We start from the raw sequence: 22,468 nt of genomic DNA, 5'->3' as shown, positions 1-22,468 counted from the left end.
TCTTCTGACCTCCGTAGGCATTGTATGACATGGGTGCACTTACCTACATGCAAGCAATACACACATACAAATAAAATAGTAATAATGATAATAATAAAGATTAAAAAATGTTATTTAGACAATTATTTCTCATTGATTTTGTTTCTAAGCAGAAAGTGCTGCTCAGATGTAAGACTTCAAATCTTGGTCTCCAATACTGTAGTGCCCACCTGTAGCTAAGGGAGACAAATGATGGCTAAATTTGTTTTCTCCCCCTATCTAGAAGCCTTTGAGAGGGAACCGACACTGATTCTAGCCACTCCAACAGCTTTCAAAGTGCCTGAAAACAAATCCTGAGTCTATCACTCTTGAGTCCAGCCTTGGCAGACAAAAGAAAAATGAGGAGGAACCCAATAGAGGGATGCTTTTGGAAGCTTTTGTTAAGAAATCCCAATGGATTCTGATATGAACATTTGAAATTTTCCCTGTTCCTGACTTTTTTCTGGTTCCCTGTCTAGAACTTGTAATGCCTTTACTTCTCCTTCACATCTCCTATTCATCAGTCAAGGACTTTCTTTTTTCCCTACAGATAAGAGTTATGCAATTTGGGAGTCTTTTAGGTAGACCCACTGAAGGGGTGCTCCAATTGCCTCACCCTGCATCTTTGTTCTGCATGGAAGAAGCCGGAGGAATCTGCATCCCGATACCCTATCTGCAAGTTGGGTCACCTCTTCAGAGGATGGTGTGATAAGAATAGGAGGTAGGAACTGGCTAGGCAGGTAGGGTAAAAAAGACCCCAAAGAAAAGAAGCCAGGGTCTTGGCTAAAAATCAAAATGTCCTTGGGCCTCTTAGCAACATACTCTGTTCCAAAGGCCAAAAATGACAAAAGTATTTGGGAGTTCTTATCTAATCTCTAAAAGATTTTAGGGTTACCTCTTCACAGGGGGGAATGTAAGAGTAGCCAAAAGCGAAGGAAGGAAGGAAGGAAGGAAGGAAGGAAGAAAGAAAGAAAGAAAGAAAGAAAAAGAAAGAAAGAAAGAAAGAATACACGAAGTTGTCAGAAAAAAATGATGGGGAGATATGGGAGGTGTTGGAGGGGAGGAAGTGGGCGTGGATTTGATCAAAACACCTTATATGCATGTATGAAATTCTCAATAAAGTTTTTTTAAAGTTAAAAATAAATAAATAAAAGATCACACACACAGATTGGCGAGCAGGCATGTAAAGCAACTAGGAACGGGGTGTGGCATCTACTAGACACTCAGTAAATATTCACTGGTATTCTGGGAGGAAATATTCTACAGAAGCTGGAATGCAGAAGAGGGTGGAGAACTTATAAGGCCAACCATGCACGAACAGAAAGGATGAGAATTCTAGTCCACAGTCTAAGATAATGAGATTGTCACTATCCAACTGAGAGGAAAGAGTACTTTAAAAATTCAGAAATTCTGGGAGGAGTGGCCTCCTAGGTCAGGCTGCTTACTGTGAAGTAGAGCAAGCTGGGTTTGTGGCTCGCTAATGGCTGTCAATATAGGTTTGCGCGTCCTGAATCACAGGATCTTCTGCCTAGTGCTCTCCAGCAAAGCCCAGGCTCTAGATAGAAGTCCTCAGTAGAGAGATAAACAACATAGCCAGCCTATCACAGGAGAGACTGTATGAGGGTGCCATTTTTAAAAATAGAGAGTAACTCACTTTAATGTGGGAAGGGTCATTTGAAAGGCCCTCAGGGTTAGGGAAATCCAGAGGTGATGAGAAGCTTTCATCTTGGAATTAAGGTGAGCTAAGTCTGCGACGCAGAGTTGCCTTCACCAACGAAAGCTGAGCACCAAGTTAGAAGTAACCCAGTGTGGCTATATTCATTCTTATCCCAAAGGCCGTCACTGAGAAAACATTTGACACTCTGGAATGACTCCCTCTAACTTAACTTGGAGGAACTGTTCAATGACTTGATTCAAAGCCATTGGCAAGGAAAAGCCAGGAGGTTCTGAATGTAGGACAATGTTGATTAAATCAGGGGATTCTAGATCAGTGACCTGAACTCAGGATCAGAGTATGAGGCTTCACTGGAGATCGCTGTTACTACTGGGTGTGACCAGTGACTGTGCCGAGAAAAAAAAAATCCAGCAGAGGAGAGTGAACTGAAGAAGCAGGCCTAGCACACAGCTCTTTTGCTTAAATGTAGTGTTACAGGAGGGGCATTGCTCCCTGTGTAGGGACATAGGTCTGAGAGGGACCATGTCCCTGGGACTAGCATCATCTGAGGACCAAGAAGGGTCATTCTTCCATCATTTCATGAAGCAGTAAGAAGCACTAGTGGCGTATGGAGGTCACAGTGACCGCCTCTGTGGACTCACAAGCCTGGAGGCTTCTTTACATACACAAGAGCTGCTGTAAGGTGTGAAGGAGCCTGCCTGCTAACCTGCCATGGTTCAAGTCATGCACCTCCATAGAAAATTATGTTGCCAGCTAGGTGCTCAAAGTTCGAGAAGTAGATCATACCCTTTCCAAGAGCTCCAAATCCTGTCTAAAATAAATGTTTTAAGTAACTGTGTGCAACTTGACAGACCCAATTCTCTCCCCTTTCTTCCTATCCCACTCACTTACCCTATGGTATTGCACACACTTTCCATCAGGGCAAGATCCAAGGCTTGAAGAGCCAGCTCATCAGGCACAGTCATTCCTCTGTGAAGATGCCAGTTCAGCAGAAGTGCCAGCTCTGTTTCCGGATGATTGCTTAATGTAGCACGCAAAGTATCTCCTACTGACAAGCGTTTTAAGCCATATTCACTTGCAAGTTTTTTGGCAACTGAAAAACATAAAACATGAAGCCTATTTCATTTCACATACTCATCAGTTAAGCTTACTTTCAGATTCTGCTTATTTGCAGACACAAATAGTAAGCTTATCTTCATAGTTTTCAAAGAAGAATGAATAATTATCAAACCTCAGTTATTATTAGTACAGGTTTGTGACTTTGGGATCTGGTTAATGAGCCAATTGTGTTTCTTCTTATTTATTTGTTTATTATTCCAAAGAGAGTCAATTTTTAACACATTTTTCTAGAAATAACTTGAAGTAGGCTACATGAAAAAATATATACAATGAAGTTTAAGGGGAGAAAAACAGGAATAAGAAAATCAAAGACCAAAGGATTTGCCAACATGGGGTCAACTTTGGCAGAATAATGAAGATTTCCATTCTTTTTTTTTTTTTTTAAATCCTAACTAGTTTATAGGAGTTGCTAACGGAGTATAAGGTGGGGAGTTATTTACAGAAGAGTGGGTGCTCCCTCATTTACGGCTGCACTGGAAAGTCCACACTCAAACATAGATCCTGTGACTTCCCAACAGCCACACAAAATGGCGAGAGAGGTGCCTCTCAGCTTATATATCCTTAGCCCCTCCCCCACATGCATCTAAGGTTGACCAATGTTTAAAGAATTTATTCCTACAGTAAGTAGCAAAATTTTGAGAAACACTGCAATAATCCTATGTATATTTGGTGCAATGTCCACAATAACAATATAATAATCCTACTTCATTGGATTATACCATTTCCAGTCCACCTATAGTTTGGGTGGCATGGGTATCAATATTCCAACTTTAAAGCTGAGGGGAACCAAAGCTCACTAGAACAGAGTGATCAGGGCCAGGTGCCCCCAAAAGGAAGGCACCTGTGAGAATCACTTTTGCTACAATGTTGAAACAAATCAGATCTGCTTAAATTCTAAAATTAATTAAGCTTTCAAAATTTTACATATTGTTTAAAAATTACTTTTCATGTCAACAAAGACGCAAGAAGTCAGATTGTTGTGCCTTTGTTTTTAAGCTTTGCTTTGGACATGGAATTTTATTTCAGATGTGAAAGTTCTGCTTTCTTCGGGAAATACTTGTGAACATTTAGAATATGACTCATTTGTCATGGTAAGAAATTAAAAAATTATTACATTTATTTATTTGTGTATGCATGCATGAGTGTGTGTGTGTGTGTGTGTGTGTGTGTGTGTGTGTGTGTGAAGGCAAGAGGACAACCTCACGTGTCATTCTTCAGGTTCTCTCTCTCCCTCTCCTCTTCCGCCCCCCCCCCTCGGCCGCCCTGAGACAGGGCCTCTCATGACCCAGAACTTGCCAAGGGTTGACTGACTAGTCAGTGAGCCTTGTCTTTGCCTCTCCAGTGCTGGGTTTACAAACATGCGCCATCGGGGCTAGAGAGATGGCCCAGTGGTTTAAGAGCACTGGCTGATCTTGCAGAGGACCCAGGTTTGATTCCCAGCACCCATGTGGTGGTTAACAATGGCTCATAACTCCAGTTCCAGGGGAATTTGATGTCCTCTTCTGAACTCTGCAGGCTCTGCACAACATGGGTCCACTAAGCATACCTGCAGCCAATACACTCATACACATTTAAAAAAAAGAGAGAAAGAAATGACAAACATGCACCATCATACCTGGTTTCTTAAAAATATATGGGTTATTATACTCACAAGGCTAACACTTTACCTACTGAGCCATTTCCAAGACTCCTTGGATAAAGAATTTTAAAGGAATGATTAAAAAAAATCAACATTAAAAAGATACAAGTAAATTGCTAAATTAAGGAAGAAAGATAAGAAGGAAAGAATTCAGTAAAGAGATAGAGATGCTGAAATAGAATCTGTCAGAAATTTTGGAAATGGAAATCTCAATAAGACAAATTTTAAAAAAATTAGTTGATAGCAACCAATGACAGATTAAGTGGAAGAAAGAGTACCAGGGTTTGAAGACAAAGTTGAATTGTTGTATTCAGAGAGCAATAAAGAAACGTAAGAAAGAATAAACAAGATACACAAGATCTAAGAGGGCTGGAGAGATGTCTCACCAGTTAAGCATATATACTGCTCTTTCAGAGGACCTGGGTTTGGTTCCCAGTGTCCATATGAGGTGGCTCACTCAAAACTGCCTATATCTCCAGTTCCAAGAGATCCAATGCCCTCTGGTCTCCACGGGCACCTGCATGTACATGGTACATATAAACTCCTACAGACACACATACATGCACATAAATGTTTTTTAAAAATCTGTAAAAAGACAATTTAAACAACTGCGTAATCAGTACTGACAAAGGAGACAAACTACAGACTACAGACACAGACACCCATTCAGTGAAGTAATAGCAAAAAATTTTCCAAGTCTCAGAAAAGATATGCAATTACAGAAGGCACTTGGAATCCTAAATAGGACTAACAAGAACAGAAACTCTCCATGACACATTATAGACTGCCAAAACTACAGAACAAAGAATATTAAAAGCTGTATGAGAGTAGTGCCAAGTCATGTATAAATATTTCTCAGCAGAAATCCTAAAGGCCAGGAGGACTTCAGTGATAGTTAAAGGCTTGAAAGAAAACAGAGTACAATATCCAGCAAAGTTATCCTTCACAATACAAAGATACACAAAAACTTTCTAAGATAAGCATAAACTAAAGGAATTCATGGTGCTAGATAGGAATTTATGAAGTGAGATGAACACAATGTTGAGAATATGGCAAAGAATAAATTCACTAGGAGAGTCGATAAGCAAATTAGAATTAGGAGCAAGCCAAATAGCAAGTTAGCAAACCATCAAAACTTTAACAAGCATCTATATACAGAAATAGTTTAGATTATTCCAAAAAAATTAGAATGAAAACACAAACAGGACAGGAAGGTACAAAACAGTACTAAGAGGAAAGTTTGTAGTCATGGGTATGCGGGGGGGGGGCTGAATCCCAGTACCTACATGGCAGCTAACAACCATTTGTAACTCCAGTTCCAGGGGATCCAATGCCTTCTTCTGACCTCTGTGGGCACTGCATGGCACAGGGGCACTGACACACATACAGGCAATACACTCATATACATAAAATAAAATAATACAATATTTTTAAAAAGATAGATATCAATGAAAAAACAGTATGTATCTAAAGGTCTAAAACAAAACAAGAACAAACTAAAGTCATAATCAATAGAGAGAAAGAAATAACAAAGATCACAGCAGAAATAAACGAAATTGAAACTAAAAGAACACCACAAAGGGTCAGTGAAACAAAGAGTTGGTTCATTCCAAAGATAAACAAAATTGACAAATCCTTAGATAAATTAAGCAGAAGAGAGAAAAGGCCCAAACAAATAAAATTAGAGGTGAAAAAAGGATGTTATAACACACGCTACTGAAATTCATAGGATAATTAAGGGGGTATTTTGAAAATCTATACACCAATAAAGCAGAAAATTTACAAATAGGAATATAGCAAATTGAAAAGCTTCTGCACAGCCAAAACCAAAAACAAAACCAATTTATCAGGAGGCAGTCTTCACAATGAGAAAATCTTTGTTAGATATTTATCTGACAAAGGATTACTACCTAGAATATACAAAGAATTGAAAACACTTAATAGCAAAAAAACCCACAATCCAACAAAAAGGTGAATGATCTGAACAAACATTTCTCAAAGAAGCACAAATGAACAGCAAATATGTGAAAATGCTGACTATATTTAGCCATCATGAACATGTAAACTGAAATTATATTGAGATTCCATCTTACTCCAGCCAGAATATTTACTATAAAAAACTCTGACAAGGATGTGGAGAAAAAGGAATTCTCTTACACACTGGTGGTGAGAATGTGAATTAGCACAGCCACTATGGAAAAGAGTAGAGATTCCTTGAAAAAACACTAAAACTATGATATGATTCAGCTATCTCATGCTTGGGCATTTATCCAAAGGAAATGAAGTGAGCATACCCAGGGGACACCTGCACACTATGTTTACTGTGGCACACTATTCACAGTGGCTAACACTCAACCTGGGTGCTTGTCAACAGAAGAATGAATAACAAAAATATGGTATTTACACACAATAGAGTATTACTATTCAGCTATAAAGAAGAATCAAGTTATGAAATTATGTGATTTCAGGACACTGAAGGAAATGATGTTAAGTGAAATAAGCCAGGCCCAGAAAGACCTAGAAAATATGTGTTACATGCTTTCTTTCATATGTAGAAACTAAAAATGAAACAAAAATTGTCTGAAGACAGAAGAGTGTTTGGGAATGGGAAGAGTCTGGGGAATGGATACGGGAGCGGGGAGAGTCTTCACCATGTGCTGAAGACTTGGTGCTACTGGGAGGTGGAATCTTGCAAAGGTGGGACCTGGTAGGGGGTTTTAGGTTATTGGGGGCATGTCTTTGAAGGGACTTTGAGGATCCCAGACTCTTTCTCTTTTTGGTGTCCCAGTTAGGAAGGGAGTGGCCTTGTCCCATCATATTCCTCTTGTCACAGGCTCCTTATCGCAGGCTGAAGAACAAGGGGGCCAACTGTCCATGAGCTGAAACCTCCAAAACTGTGAGCCCAAATAAGCCTTTCTTTTTTATGTTTAATATCTCAGGTATTTTGTTATAGTCACAGAAAGGTGATTAGAAATCCAAGTGTGGTGGTGTATGTTTATAATACCAGCATTAGGGAGGCTATGAAGCAAGAGGATTGGTATGAATTTGAAGGCAGTCTGGACTAGATAGGGAGTTCAAGGCCAAGCTGGGCTACACAGCCAGACTATGTCTCAAAGAACATAAACTACATATAAAGAAAGAATAAAAGGAAGATAGGTTTAAATGGTTATTGATCTTTCTAATAACAATTGGTTTTCTATCCTTTTTTTCTGTTTCAATTTTGAAGCCAAATGTCATGCAGCCCAGGATGGCCTTGAACTCCTAATTTTCCTCTTGAGGGTTAGGATTATAGGCCTGTGCCACATGCTGTTTTTTATAAATTATTATTATTATTATTGTTATTAACTTTTATTAAATTTGTTCTTTGACAATTTTACACATACATATAGTGCATTCTGATCCCTGTCACCCCCACTCTCTCTTACCGCCCATCCACCCTTATTCTTTCCTCTCTACAAGTCCCTTCCCCACATTTATGTAATTGTTTTGTTTTGTGGCCCATTGAGTTAACCAGTGTCATCTATGTGACCATGGGTTTTGACCTATCCACTGGAGCCTGGTGGGTTCATCAGTGGGTCCACAGGTGAAGACAATGGTTGCCCCTCCCCTAGAAACCACCAATAGCAAATGGTTTAGTATGGAGAAATGGAATCCCTTCCAGATCCAAGATTGACCATTGACAAGCCCAGGCTGTGTAGGTGGTGTAAATATCCTGTTTAGGGCTCGGGCTCAACTATCACTTAGTCTCAGGACCCTGGGCAGCCATCATGCTGGGGTTCTTTATGGGGTGCTGTGGTTACAAGCTTTGGGCACACTAGTGTGGAAAATGTAAAGGAAAGGTACTGTTTTTTCTCTCAAAGGATTAAATGAGACAGAAGTAGTTCTGTCATTAAAGAAATATGTAAAGATACCATCTTGCAAAAATCTCTCTCTCAGTCAGCATTTTTCTAAGAAGGAAATATATGCTCAAGGTTGTACTTTGTACTTACGGTAGCATCCCGGTCTCAAAGCTTCACTTGGCTACACTTTGCTCAGCTGTTTTAAGTTAGCCAATATCCTTAAGAATGAGGGGCCGAGCTTTGACCACTCAGAGGGAGACACAGAACCCTTTTGCACTAGGAATAGAAACCCAGTAAGCCCCCACTGGGTGTGCCTGCCTGTCTCATTTGGCAAGGCTACCACCTTCTGCAGAAGGAAAACATTTTTTTTTCCTCATTAAACTTGTTTAATGGGTCTCAAAATTCTGTGACAGATTTTTGGTTAAGTTGTTTCCATTAAAAAGTACTGATTTTAAAAACTAATAACTTAAAACTGCCATACACACATGCACACACACACACACACAATGTATGCATGTACACACACACACACACACAAAAAAAATGGTCCACAAAACATTCTCTTTTCCTTCGGAAGGTTTTATGATGTATTGTTATCATTAACCAGTCTTTTACTATTAAACTTAAATGGCCAATTGAGACAAAAGTTCTGAGACCATTCTTCCACCACTGATTAAGACTGGGGTGGCAAGTATTAGGGATAATAATCATTTAGCCTTCTGAGCTTTCTGGGCGGACTTGGTGACCTTGCCATCTCCAGCAGTCTTCTTGTCCACAGTTTTGATGACACCCACAGCAACTGTCTGCCTCATGTTGCGAACAGCCAAATGACCCAGAAGAGCTCTCAACACACATGGGCTTGCCTGGAACCACGTCAACTATGGCTGCATCACCAGATTTCAAGAATTTAGGACCATCTTCCAGCTTCTTACCAGAACAGTAATCAATCTTTTCTTTAAGCTCAGCGAACTTGCAAGCTATGTGAGCTGTGTGACAATCCAGCACAGGGGCATAGCCAGTGCTAATTGGGCCTGGTTGGTTCAGGATAATCATCTGAGCAGTGAAGCCAGCTGCTTCCAGGGTCATTTTTGCTGTCACCAGCAACATTTCCACGTCGAACATCTTTGACAGACATGTTCTTTACATCGAAGCCTACATTGTCTCCAGGAAGAGCTTCACTCAAAGCCTCATGGTGCATTTCAACAGACTTGACTTCAGTTGTGGCACTGACTGGAGCAAAGGTAGCCACCATGCCAGGTTTGAGGACACTGGTCTCCACTCTGTCCACAGGGACAGTACCAATACCACCAATTTTGTAGGCATCCTGGAGGGGCAGTTGCAGAGGCTTGTCAGTTGGACCAGTTGATGGTAGGATACAGTCCAAAGCTTCCAGCAGTGTGGTTCCACTGGCACCGCCATCCTTACGGGTGACCTTCCATCCCTTGAACCAAGGCATATTGGCACTTGGCTCCAGCATGTTGTCACCATTCCAGCCAGAAATTGGCACAACTGCTACCATGTCAGGGTTGTAGCCAATTTTCTTAATGTAGGTGCTGATGTCCTTAACAATTTCCTCCTATCTCTTCTGGCTGTAGGGTGGCTCAGTGGAATCCATTTTGTTGACACCAACAATCAGCTGTTTCACACCCGATGTGTAAGCCAGAAGGGCTTGCTCACAATTTTGCCCATTCTTAGAGATATCAGCTTCAAATTCACCAACACCAGCAGCAACAATCAGGACAGCACAGTCGGCCTGAGATGTGCCTGTAATCATGTTTTTGATAGTCTCTGTGTCCTGGGGCATCAATGATAGTCCCATAATATTTGCTGGTCTCAAATTTCCACAGGGAGATGTCAACAGTGATACCACGCTCATGCCCAGCTTTAAGTTTGTCCAAAACCCAGGCATACTTGAATGAGCCTTTTCCCACCGCAGCAGCCTCCTTCTCAAATTTTCCATGGTTCGTTTGTCGATCCCACCACATTTGTAGATCAGGTGACCAGTAGCGGTAGACTTGCCCAAATCTACGTGTCCAGTGACCATGATGTTGATGTGAGTCTTTTCCTTTCCTATTTTGGCTTCGAGTTGGCGGTGGTTTTCACAATACCTGCATTCTGATGGCAAACTGGTTGTGAAAAGCAGAAGGAAAACTGTTGCCTTGCTGAAGTGCTTCGGATTGTGTGGTCATTTTCTTGAGACCCCCAGACCCATTTCTAACACTAGGCAAGCACTCTACTAACTGAACCATGCTGGCAGCCCACTCTAACTCCTTTTGGAGTAGCTAATTCTGAGGGCTGGTTTCCTGGAGAGGTGGTGCTGGGTTTCAGAGATTCTTTTATGCTTGAGGAAAACAAAGACAAGCACATTTACCTGTAGTTTTCCCAGATTTCGGAGGCCCCACAATCATAACCCTAACAGGCATAGTAGCCTTAGGCTTGGGTTGCCGGATATATTTGATTGGGTTCATCATAAATTTTTCTTTAGTTTGTTTACTAGATAAAAAATAAATATATTGACGATGGATTACAGGATTCAGTGGATTCTCTGCATTTTCAATTGGCTTGATTGTTTCTCCTTCATTTAGCTGTAATACAATTGAATTTGTAAATTAGTTTTAATTTATACTGCATTTCCTTCAAATATATTTGAAAAAAATTTGTAAAATGTAAAAGCATAGTCTTTGTTACACAGTAAGAAAAACTGGTTATAAATATTAGTACAAAATAACTGTATACAAAGCACAAATGATTTCATAAGCATCTGCAATCAATGTAGTGTTTCCTAGTTGGTTTTCAGTTTATGAGAATTACAATTCTCCTTCCTCTATAAGGTCTTCAGTATATATTGGCTATTTCTGCCAAAGCATGTAAGACTGTTGCATTTATTCCCGGGTTCATTTGTCGTCACAAGCAGATCTACTCCTAAGATGGTGCTAGGGGTTGCATCAGATAACCAAGAATCATCTATCCTGGACTTAGCAGAAGTAGTTATGAAATGATATGGTCACACTGCTTCCCTCTGAGAGCTACACCAGAACAGGTGACATAGGTCAATAGTATCAACAGCACCATCATTCATTCTTAGACTGGAATGAAATTTATGTCTGAGAATAAATGATAGAAATATGAAGAGATTCGGGGTGGGACAGCGTGTCTGTTCCATGTTATGCATTTTATAGTAAAAGCAAAGATGAAAGTTAAATGGTTCCATTTCAGGTCCCTCAAATATTTTTGTAACTAGTTAAGAATATCATATAAAAATTTACCATTTTAAAATTATCTAGTCTTCCTAAACAACTTGTAAAAATTAAGGAAAGAACAAGGTTTCAGGTGAAGTCACTGACATTACCTTCACAGGGTCCCAATAGCCGAATGAGCTCATGTACTTGTAGGTAAAGGTGAGCATTTTTTGAGCAACATGTGCTGGTATTGAATAACATTTTTCAAAAATGCTTGCACGATTTTCCACCAGTGGCTTCAATTTCAAATTCAATATATATTGTACAATATGGATTTTCCGAGATCCATTAATGTGAATTATTGGTATCAGAAACTTCTCAAATTCTTCCTAATAAGAGAAATCATATTTAGTGGTATTAAGTTTTAACATATAGACATGACTGCTGACTACTTAACTGCACAAAACAAATATTTTTCAGCTGTCTAGGTAGCCATTTGCTGGTAGATAAACTCTGACCGTGGAGGCGTGTGTGTGTGTGTGTGTGTGTGTGTGTGTGTGTGTGTGTGTGATTTTTGAGACAGTTTCTCCCTGTAACTCTATCTGGCCTGTAACTCACTATGTAGACCAGGCTGGCAAAGGCAATTGCCTCCTTGTCAGAGACTTGACCTCTTGTCTCCCGAATGACAGGTGGGAATACCGCCACTATACTAATGAGGACCAGCGGCATATATGGTCCTCTTGATCTAAAAACCTGTTTCCATAATTTTAAAGTGGTGCTGACAAAGGGCATACAGCCTTGAAACAGTCACTATCTTTTAAAATATTATAAAGAAATAAGATATTAAACAAAGTTGCCTTTTTTGCTTTTGTAAACTGTCAAGAAAAATGAAGAAGTCATAACCTGTATCATTTGTAAACAACTTCTATCTGTTTCAAATTTTTCTCCCAGTTCACTTCTCAGGCGCTCAGTTGCCTCGCTTTCCTGTTCTTCATCCTCCTCAGTCATCTCTTCCTCATCTTTTGGAAACTCCTCTTCAAGGATGTTTGCAATATCTTCTTCATCAGGCTCTTCATCACTAATCTCATCATCTTTCTAAGGAAGGACATGTATCCTTTACTATACATATAAAGTAGGCGCCCAGTGACACTGTTAACAAATCATTGGGAATATTTCATAATAACTTGATATTGGTTGGTGAAGCAGTAAGAATATAAATGTCTGGTACCCAGAAATGTAATACCTTCAAGACTCTGACACCTAGTGATCCTACAGGTAAACAGACAAGGTACTAAATCCTAATTACGCCTGTGGTGGCCATGTTACTTTTTTTTTTTTTTTAGTTTTCAGAACTGGCATTTAATGTAGCTCAGAGAATATAAAAATTTACCAGCTGCAGTATTGTGATGTATTGAATGTCCTCCATAGGCTCAAGTATTTGAACACTTGGTCCCCAGCTGGTGATACTGTTTGGCGAGATCATGGACCTTTAGGAAGTAAGGCTTGCTGGAGGAAGCATGTCACTGTGGTCCGGCTTTCAGCTCACAGCCTCACCCACTTCCAGTTCACTTTCTCTACTTCCTATCTGATGTTGAAGATGTGAGCTCTCAGCTTCCTGTTCCTGCCACCACTGTGCCTGCGGCCAGGCTTCCTCACCATGATGGACTTAGCCCTTTGGATCCATGAATCCAAATAAACTCTTCCTCTATAAGTTGCCTTGGTCATAGTATTTTATCACAGCAACAGAAAAGTAACTAATATAATTATCAACTGGAATGAGATCAGTTTCCTTATCAGGAAATTATACAGAACTATCTACCTCACAGGATTTGGGGAAGCAATGGCTAAGTTAATACATGGAAAGCTTTTAGAAAGGTGCCTGGAAGCTTGCTGCCAAGCCTGATGACCTCAATACCTGGAATCCACATAGTAGAAGTAGAGAAGCAGCTCCCACAAGTTGTCCTCTGATCTCCACATGCACACACCTACACACACACACACACACACACACACACACACAAATGTAATAAAAGTGCCTAGTGCAGGTGTGCAATAGGTAGCACTGCCATTATGCAATCATGCAGTTACAGTACATACAGCACTGCATTAGAGCCCATCTGAGAAACAAGGTTAATACATTAATAATAACAGTAAAGATCAGGACAGGACTTTGGCACTAAATCACGTTACCTAGCCTTTCAGTGATGTTTTCCTTGGTGCAAAGCTGTGTCCCCTGCTTCACTTCCACACCATGATCCTTGCAGTATTCTCAAGTAGAGCTTGGTCCTTCAGTCAGAAACCTTCCAGTTGAACCCAGGAGTTACCCTACTTTCTCTCTTTTACCCCTGCCCACTCAGTTACCAAGGACTCAATCCTAAATAATGCTCAGCAGGCTTGCTCTCCAGTTCCTCTCAGCTGTTTAACGATTACCTCTTGCCTGCAATCTTGTGATTATCTTGCTGTTTTCTAACCTACCTTGATGGTCAGGACTTTGTTCTTTTAGCAGGTGCCTTGTTTGGGGATTCGGATGTGTGTGTGTGTGCGTGTGTGTGTGTGTGTGTGTGTGTGTATACCTGTGTTGTGTTCTGTGTTGTGTGCAGAAGACAAGATGGGAGAGGCACCGGGGTCCATCTACTCGTTGCAAGAGGAGTTTGGCTCTGGGGCACAGTTTCTAAGTTCTTGTTCTTTAAAAAAAAATATTTGAGATCAGTTGCTCTTCCTGTCACTTTTTCCTTTGCCTTATATTTTGATAAAATTTTAATCTGGAGTGTTGATTTTTCTAAGTATCCCTGGACTCAAGGTGGAATGACACCATTCTACAAGCTGGGGTCATTTTAGTTACAGATGAACTTGTGTGCACCTCTCTCTGGCTCTATTTAATAGCTCTTCTAGTTTTTTGTTTTGAGTTTGTTGTTTGTTTTGGGGGGACACTATTCACTATATCAGTTGGCTACTTTTTCTCAAGAAGAATATAAAAATCCAGTTTTCAAAGACCTAAATATCTGAAAATAGTTACATTTTATCCTTACACATATAAACAGTATTTTAAGGTTTAGAAGTCTAAATTGAAAATGAATTGACCTGTAATTTTAGAGATGCTGCTTCTGTTATCTCTCATCAGTATCATTAGTAAAATGTTCAAGAAGCATCATATCCTCATGCCCTTTGCAGGGTTTTAAAAATAAGCTTTGGAAATTGTTATCTTGTCTTCATGCTTGCTATCCCCAAATCTCACGAGGATGTGTCTAATGTACATATATTTTCATTTGTTCTGCCTGGTGTTGGAAAAGGCCTTTCAATTAAAGAACCACTGTCTTCAATACTGGAACTTTTTCTTCTATTATTTCCTCGATTATTTCATCCTTTCTCCCCCATTTTTGGAATGTGTATTGGTATGACCCTTCTAAACTAGCCCCACATCATCTCTAGTTCTTCATACTTCCTCTCTCTTGCATTTTTGTTCTATATTTGGAAAACTTTTTTGACTTTTTAATCTTTTATTCGCCTTAATCTTAAATTGTTTCTTAACATTTTTTATTAAAATTTTGTGTATTTCATACAGAACATCATAAACCACTAGTAAGAGATGCGATGGGCAGACAGAAGCTCCGTCACATTTTTTTTGAAAAATGCTGGTGCTCTGTGTAGCCTTTCTGCCCAAATTGGATGCACCTGTTACCAGCAATCTCATTGCAATGGCACCTTGCAGTTCTCCATCTGCAAACATAGGGCTGGCTGTGTCAGATCCTGCAATGTGTCTGCTAGAAGGGTATTATTAAGGGAGAAATGGGAAAAATGGGGGCACTTTAAGTGGGGAAACTATGGTGGAAAGGTTAGACAATGTGAGAGATAAATAATGACTAGCTAGTTAAAAAAAACCCAGAGGGAACCATGTTAGTACAACAACCTACTGACAAATTACACATACAACTAGCTCAAGGAACATAATAAATGTCTACTCAAGGTTTATCCGAGAACCTTTGGTCTTTGCCCAAGCTTTATCTACATAGCACATGCTCATTAAAAGTACCAGACTGGTGGAACTAACCTTCTTGGATGTTCAATAGCCATACTAATAGCCATACTTTGAGGCCTATACTAATTTGGTCAGAGGGACTTAAAGGACAATTTTTGCTCCTTGCCCTCCAAGGTTGACTAAGTTCCAGGGGACTATGGAGCATCTCTCAAAATGTATTCTTAACTGTGGTGAGTCACCTGTCCTCTTGATCAAGGAGGCCATGGAGACCCCACCAAATGGACTTGAACCAGTGTCTAGTCTATAAAAAGGAGTATCAACTCAGAGGGATCATTTCCTCCATGCTTCCAAGTGAAGCCAGCTATGGTCGAGCAGGACCTTTGACTTATCTTTACATAGATGGAACTGGTAAAAGAAAGAAGCCAGGGGCTCCTCCCAAGCCCATGTGACCCCTGAGGAACAGATCCTCAAACAACCTTAAGAGTAAAAATAAATTGGTTTATCTGGGCCCACTGTATGGTCTTAAACACCAAAAAGGAAAGTATAACAAAAGATTAAAGGGATCAATACAATTCTTTAAGAGTCCATGTGTATAGCTAAAGGCTACATAACAAGAAACAATGCCAGACAGGAGATACTTTCCTTTGAGTTGTTGGCCAGGGTGGCCCAAGAGACTCCCTGACAGTAACCCAGCACAGAACCGGGAAATTGAACAGCAGACCCTAGTCTTATCTAAAGGAATATTGGCAACTGATTGCTGCTAGATGGGGAAGAGCTGATCTTCCTAAAACAAGGAACTTTAGATAGGCTGACTAGACTCAGCAGATGGATAAGCACCGGGAAATGGCTAGGGGCACTGACAACACAGTGGACAGTAACAGGGATGACAGAGTATATGGGCTTCAGTGGTGGGGGGCTACGGGAGGGTGCCATTTGGGATGCTGTTATATAGATAAGATTGTTTGCAATGTTCTGTATGAAATACACACACACAAAAATCAATAAATAAAAAATGAGTTATATTTGATGAAGAAACATAAAATTTTGCTGCATGTTAATTAGTAGATGTGAAAAACATCGAAATCTACCTGATGACTTTATATTCATGCTCAGGTGCCAAGGATCTCAGAAAGTAACTGACTGTGACTAGTAATAATCAGATATATAGAGATTAGAGATGCATATGCAAACATCTAAGTGCTAGTTGCATTAAAAATGGGTTTTTTTCTGTATGAAACAGTATATTTTAAAATGAAATGGAGATCTTTTTAAAAGGTTAAAACCTCATTCAATTTTATGTCTTATAGGGTTTATACTGAGTACAATATTGTATAACTGTATTAATTCAACTGTGAAGCTAAAACTTTACAGCCAATTTTGAAAGAGATGCATCTTTGCTCTGGAACTTGTTATTGAATATGTCAATGCTGTTTTAATGAAATGTTTCTAGTAATTATGTGGTTATTAAATAAATAATTTTAAAAAAGATTTGGTGCTAGAATACACAAATGAGAACATCCATCATTTGTTTTTCTGAGTCTGTGTTACTTCACTTAGTATAACAGTCTCTAGATCCATCCATTTACTTGAAAATTTCATTATTTCATCTTTTTTACTGCTGACTAGAACTCCATTGTATAAATGTACTACATTTTCATTAACCACTCATCAATCGAGGGACACTTAAGTTGCTTCCATCTCTTAGCTATTGTGTAAACAGCAGCAACAAACATGGATGTACAAGTGTCTCTGCAATAGGATGAGTCCTTTGGATATATGCCAAGGAGTGGTATAACCGGGTCATGTGGTAGGTTCATTTTTAGTTTTTTAAGGGTTCTCCACACTGTTTTCCATAGAGGTTGCACGAGTTTGCAATCCCACCACCAGTGAATGAGCATTCCCCTTTCTCCACATCCTTGCCAGCATTTAGTATCATTTGTTCTCTTAATCTTTGCCAGTCTGACTGGGGTAAGAAGAAATATTAAGGTGGTTTTAATTTGCATTTCCCTAATTATAAACAATGTTGAATACTTTAAAAAGTGTTAGCTGGGCATGGTGGCACACACCTTTAATCCCAGCACTTGGGAGGCAGAGGCAGGCGGATCTCTGTGAGTTCGAGGCCAGCCTGGTCTACATAGTAAGTTTCAGGTCAGCTGGGGCTACAGGGAGACCCTGTCTCAAAAAGACCAAAAAAAAAAAAAAGTTTCTTAGCCATCTTTATTTCTTCTTTTGAGAACTCTGTTTATATCTTTAGCCCATCTTTTAATTGGGTCATTTGTTTTCTTGATAGCTTTTTGAGTTCTTTACATATTCTGGATGTTAAACCTCTGTCAGATGTGTTACTGGTGAAGATTTTCTCTGAGTTTTCTCTTCACTTTCTGGGTTGTTCCTTTTACTGTACAGAAGCTTTGTAGCTTAACGAGGTCCTGCTTGGTGATTATTGACCTTAATTCCTGAGCAACTGATGTCAGATTTAGAAGTCCTTTCCTACAGCTATATCTTCCCTACACCTTACTGCTAATGTTTTCTTCTAACAGTTTCAGAGTTTCAGGTTTCACATTGAGATATTTGATGCATTTGGAGTTGACTTTTGTGCAGAGTGAAAGATAAGGATCTAGTTTCATTCTTTCACAGGCAGAGATCTAGTTTTGCCAGCTCCATTTGTTGAAGTTGCTGTCTTTCCTCATTGTGTATTCCTGGCACTTTTGTCAAATATTCGATGGCTGAAAATGCGTGCACTCATGTTTGGGTCTTCAATTATGTTTCATTGATCTATGTGTCTATTTTTGTGCCAGTACCATGCTGTTTTTATGACTATAGCTCTGTAATATAGTTTGGGATCTGGTATAGTAATCCCCCAGCATTTTTCTCTGTGCTCAGTGTTGCTTTGGTTATGTGGGGTCTTTTGTGCTTCTATATGAATTTTGGAATTTTTTTTCTAATTCTGCGAAGTATGTCATGGGGATTTTGATTGGGATTGCTTTTGGTAGGATGGTCATTTTCATAATATTAATTCTTCCAATCCATGAGCATGGGAGGTCCTTCTATCTTCTGATATCATCCTCAATCTCTTTTTTTTTAAAGGTTTAAAATCTTCATTGTAGAGATCTTTAATGTCTTTGGTCAGGTTTATTCCTAGATATTTTTTTGAGGCTATTGTGAAAGGGAGGGTTTCCCTGTACTCTTTCTTTGATTGGTTATTTGTATATAGAAAGATTACTGATTTTTGTAGATTAATTTTGTAACCTGCCACTTTGCTGAAAGTGTTAATCAGTTCTAGTTTTCTGGTGGGAACTTTTGAGGTCTCTTTGATATAGTATCATATTTACAAAAAGTACTAGTTTTCCAACTAGTATGCCTTTGATTTCCTTCTCTCATCTTATTGCTCTAGCAAGAGTTTCAAGCACTATATTAAAAAGGAGTGAAGGTAGTGGACATCTTTTTCTGGTTCTTGATTTGAATGGGAATGCTTCTAGTTTTTTCCCATTTAGAATGATGTTGGCTATGGATTTGTTGTATATAGCTTTAATTATGTTGAGGTATGTTCCCTCCGGTTCAATTTCCTTTAGGATTTTTATCATGAATGCATGCCAAATTTTCTCAAAGACTTTTTCTGCATCTATTGAGATGACCATGTGATTTTTGTGTTTGAGTCCATTTACATAATTTATGACGTTTATTGACTTGCATATATTGAACCATCCCTGCATCTCTGGAATAAAGCCACTTGATCATGGTGGATGATCTTTTTGATGTGTGTCTGTATATGGTTTGCAAGTATTTTGTTGAGAATTTTTGCATCTATGTTCATTATGATATGGGTCTATAGTTTTCTTTTTCAGTTGTGTGTTTACTTGGTTTTGGTATTAGAGTGATGCTGGCTTCAAAGAAGGAATTTGGGAGTTATCTCTCCATTTTTATCTTTTTTGAATAATTTAAGTAGTATTGGTTGTAGATCTTCTTTAAATGTCTGGTAGAATTCTGCTGTAAATCCATCTGGACCTGGGCCTTTTTTAGTTGGGAGATTTTGTATTACTGTTTCAATTTCCTTATATGTTATGGGTCTGTTTAAACTGTTGATTTCTTCTTGGTTTAGCTTTGGTGGTTTCCATGATTTCAGATACCCATCCATTTCTTTTAGTTTTTGAAATTTAATAGAGTATAGTTTTTTAAAGTATTTCCTTATAATGATCTGGATCTTTTGGTGTCTGCTGTGGTGTATCCCCTTTTGTCTCCGGTTTTGTTGATTTGGATTTGCTTTCTTTCTTCTTTTGGTTAACTGGGGTGTCTGTCTTTCTTGTTTAGCTTTTCAAAAAACTAGCTCTTGGACCTGCTGATTGTTTTTTGTATTGTTTCTTTGTTTCTATTTCATTAATTTCTCCTCTGATTTTTGTTATTTCTTCTCCTCTGCTGGGTTTGGGTTTAATTTGTTCTTGCCTTTCCAGTGTCTTGAGTTGCAATATTGTCTTCTCTCTCTCTCACTCTCTCTCTCTTTCTCTCTCTCTCTTTTTGGTGCTCTTTCTGATTTTTTATTGTAGACACTTAGAGCTATAAACTTCCCTCTTAGGACTGCTTTAAAGTGTCCCAGAGATTTTGTCCTGTTATGTTATCCTTTTTGTTTAGTTCAAGAAATACTTTTCTTTCTTTCTTAATTTCTTCTTTGACCCATTCATCATTCAGGGGTGTGTTGGTTAATTTCCTTGAGTTTGTGGAATTACTAGGACTTCTTTCAGTGCTGATTTTAAGTTTTATTACAATGTGGTGTGATAGAATGCATGGAGTTTTTTCAATTTTTTTTAAAAATTTTTTGAGGTTTATTTTGTGTCCTAGTATGTGGTCAGTTTTAGAGAAACTTCCATGGGCTGTTGAATAGAAAGCATATTCTTTGGTGCTTGGGTGGAATATTTGATTAGATGTCTGTTTAGGTCCATTTGATGTATGGTATCATTTATTTCAGATGTCTCTCTGTTTACTCTTTGTCCAGTTGACCTGTCTAATGGAGCCAGTGAGACATTGAAGTCCCTTACTATTACTGAGTTGGGGTTAGTCTGTTTCTTAAAGTCCTGTAGTACTGTTTTTATAAAATTGGGTGCACCAGAGTTTGGTGCATATATGTTCAGGATTATAATATCTTCTTGGTTAATTGTTCCTTCAATCAGAATGAAGTGATCCTCTTTATCTCTTCTAGTTAGTTTTAGTTTGAAGTCTATTTTTTCAGATATTAGAATTGCAGCCCTGCTTGTTTCTTAGTGCCATTTGCTTGGAATATTCGTTCCCATCATTTCACCTTAAGGTAGTGCCTGTCCTTGAAGGTGAGATGGGTTTCTTGAAGACAACAAAAGGATGGATTTTGTTTCTTAACCCATTCAAATAATCTGTGTCTTCTGACTGGGGAGTTCAGACCGTTGATATTTAAAATTATTATTGAAAGATGTGTATTTGTTGCCATCATTTTAATTTTTGTTTGCGTTCTTGGTCTAATTTTGTGTTTCCACAATTATACCTTCATTGAGTTTCTTTTTGTTGCCCCTTAGGTACAGTTGTTCCTTTTTCCCATTCTTTGTATTACTTAAAGTATTCTTTGAAGGGCTGGTTATGGGGACATGCCTTCCTTCAGTCTATTCATGTTATGGAAGATTTTTCTTTCCCCTTTAACTATCATAGACATCTTTGCTGGGAAAAGTACTCTGAGTTGGCATCTAGTGTTTTTACTATGATATGCCATGGGGAGTTTCTTTTCTGGTCCAGTCTATTTCGTGTTCTATGTGCTTCTTTTATTTATATGGGCATGTCTTTCCTTAATTTTGGGAAATTCTCTTCTACAGTCCTGTTAAGATCTGGTCAATATCCCACTCTCCTGAAAATCTTCTCCTTCCTCTATGCTGATGATTTGTAAATTTGGTCTTTTCATGGTGTCCCACATTTCCTGCATATTCTGTTCCTGTGTTTTAAAAAATTTTTCATAATCTTTGCTTGAGTGGTCCAATTCTTCAAGTTTATCAGCCAGTCTTGATATTCTGTTTTTCATTTCATTCATTCTCTTGGTGAGGCTTTCTCCTGTTGTTTCCAGTGGGCTTGAGTTTTTTACTTCATTCTTCATTTCAGCCTCTCTTTTATGAATTCAGTCAGAAGATTATCCTTATCCTCTTTTAGTTCTTTGTTTATGTGTTCTTTACATTCATTGAATTCTTTGATCATGTTCTTTTAAATTCTGTGTCCTGGGTTACCTCTAGAGGGTTCTCATTGTAGAACTCTTCTATAGGACTAGTGTTTGGTGGGAACATATTATTTTGATTTTCCATATTATTACTTTTCTCTTGTGATTTCGGCATGTGGATTTCTTTTGCTGTTTGTGATTCTGGTATGAAACTCAAGCCTTCCCTTGTTAAGTTGAAGTCTGCTTCTGTTTGTGTTATTGGTGTGCTTTGGTTGCTTTCTTTTCCGTTATATAAAATGCTTGGTTTAGGTTCCAGGTTCTCTCTTTTGTTATTTTTGGGGTATTTTTTTTGTTTGTGGTTTTTTTGAGACAGAGTCTCCCTGTAGGCCCAGCTGGCCCGGAACTCCCTATGTAGACCAGGCTGGCCTTGAGCTTACAGAGATCTGCCTGTCTCTGCCTCCTGAGTGCTGGGATCAAAGGCATGCACCACCATGCCAGGTGCTCTCTTTTGGCTGTATATCAGAGGGATCAGATGATTTGAGTCCTTCTATTCAGGAGATCCCACAGAGGCCTAAGTCAGATGCCAGTCAGGTGCTCTCAGGCTTCCTCCTAAGATCTGGGCCCCTATTAGCAAGCAATTTAGGAAGCTTGCTAAGGGGAGGCCTGATCTAGGTGCTCTCAGGCAGTCCGCAAAGGTCTGGGCTCCTACTAAAGGGCAGGGAAGCCTAGCCCTGGGGTGGTGGGATGAACTTAGGTGGTCCTAATGTAGGGGGATGTACATGGCATAATTTGGCAAGCTCACCACCATATGGAGGCTGATCCAGGCACTCTCAGGCAGCCTAGAAAGGTCTCTTGATTTTTTTTAG

The 22,468-nt window shown here is 39.1% G+C and overlaps 1 protein-coding gene across 1 annotated transcript in view; it reads right to left on the bottom strand.

The window, feature by feature from the left end:
• Ak9 (adenylate kinase 9) overlaps positions 1–22,468 on the bottom strand; it is a 156,171-nt gene that overhangs the window by 17,204 nt on the left and 116,499 nt on the right. The window contains exons 29-33 of the mRNA XM_008852452.3: positions 13,660–13,681; positions 12,373–12,560; positions 11,640–11,858; positions 10,662–10,875; positions 2,585–2,786 (exon numbers count right to left, since the gene is read on the bottom strand). Of these exons, the coding sequence (XP_008850674.1) occupies positions 2,585–2,786; positions 10,662–10,875; positions 11,640–11,858; positions 12,373–12,560; positions 13,660–13,681 (845 nt within the window). The remainder of the gene's footprint in view (positions 1–2,584; positions 2,787–10,661; positions 10,876–11,639; positions 11,859–12,372; positions 12,561–13,659; positions 13,682–22,468) is intronic.

Source organism: Nannospalax galili, unplaced genomic scaffold, assembly GCF_000622305.1.
Source record: "Nannospalax galili isolate Female #2095 unplaced genomic scaffold, S.galili_v1.0 scaffold646, whole genome shotgun sequence".
Classification (NCBI taxonomy): Eukaryota; Metazoa; Chordata; class Mammalia; order Rodentia; family Spalacidae; genus Nannospalax; species Nannospalax galili.
The sequence above is the reverse complement of the archived record's forward strand: the minus strand, read 5'-3'. Positions and strand labels throughout refer to the sequence as shown.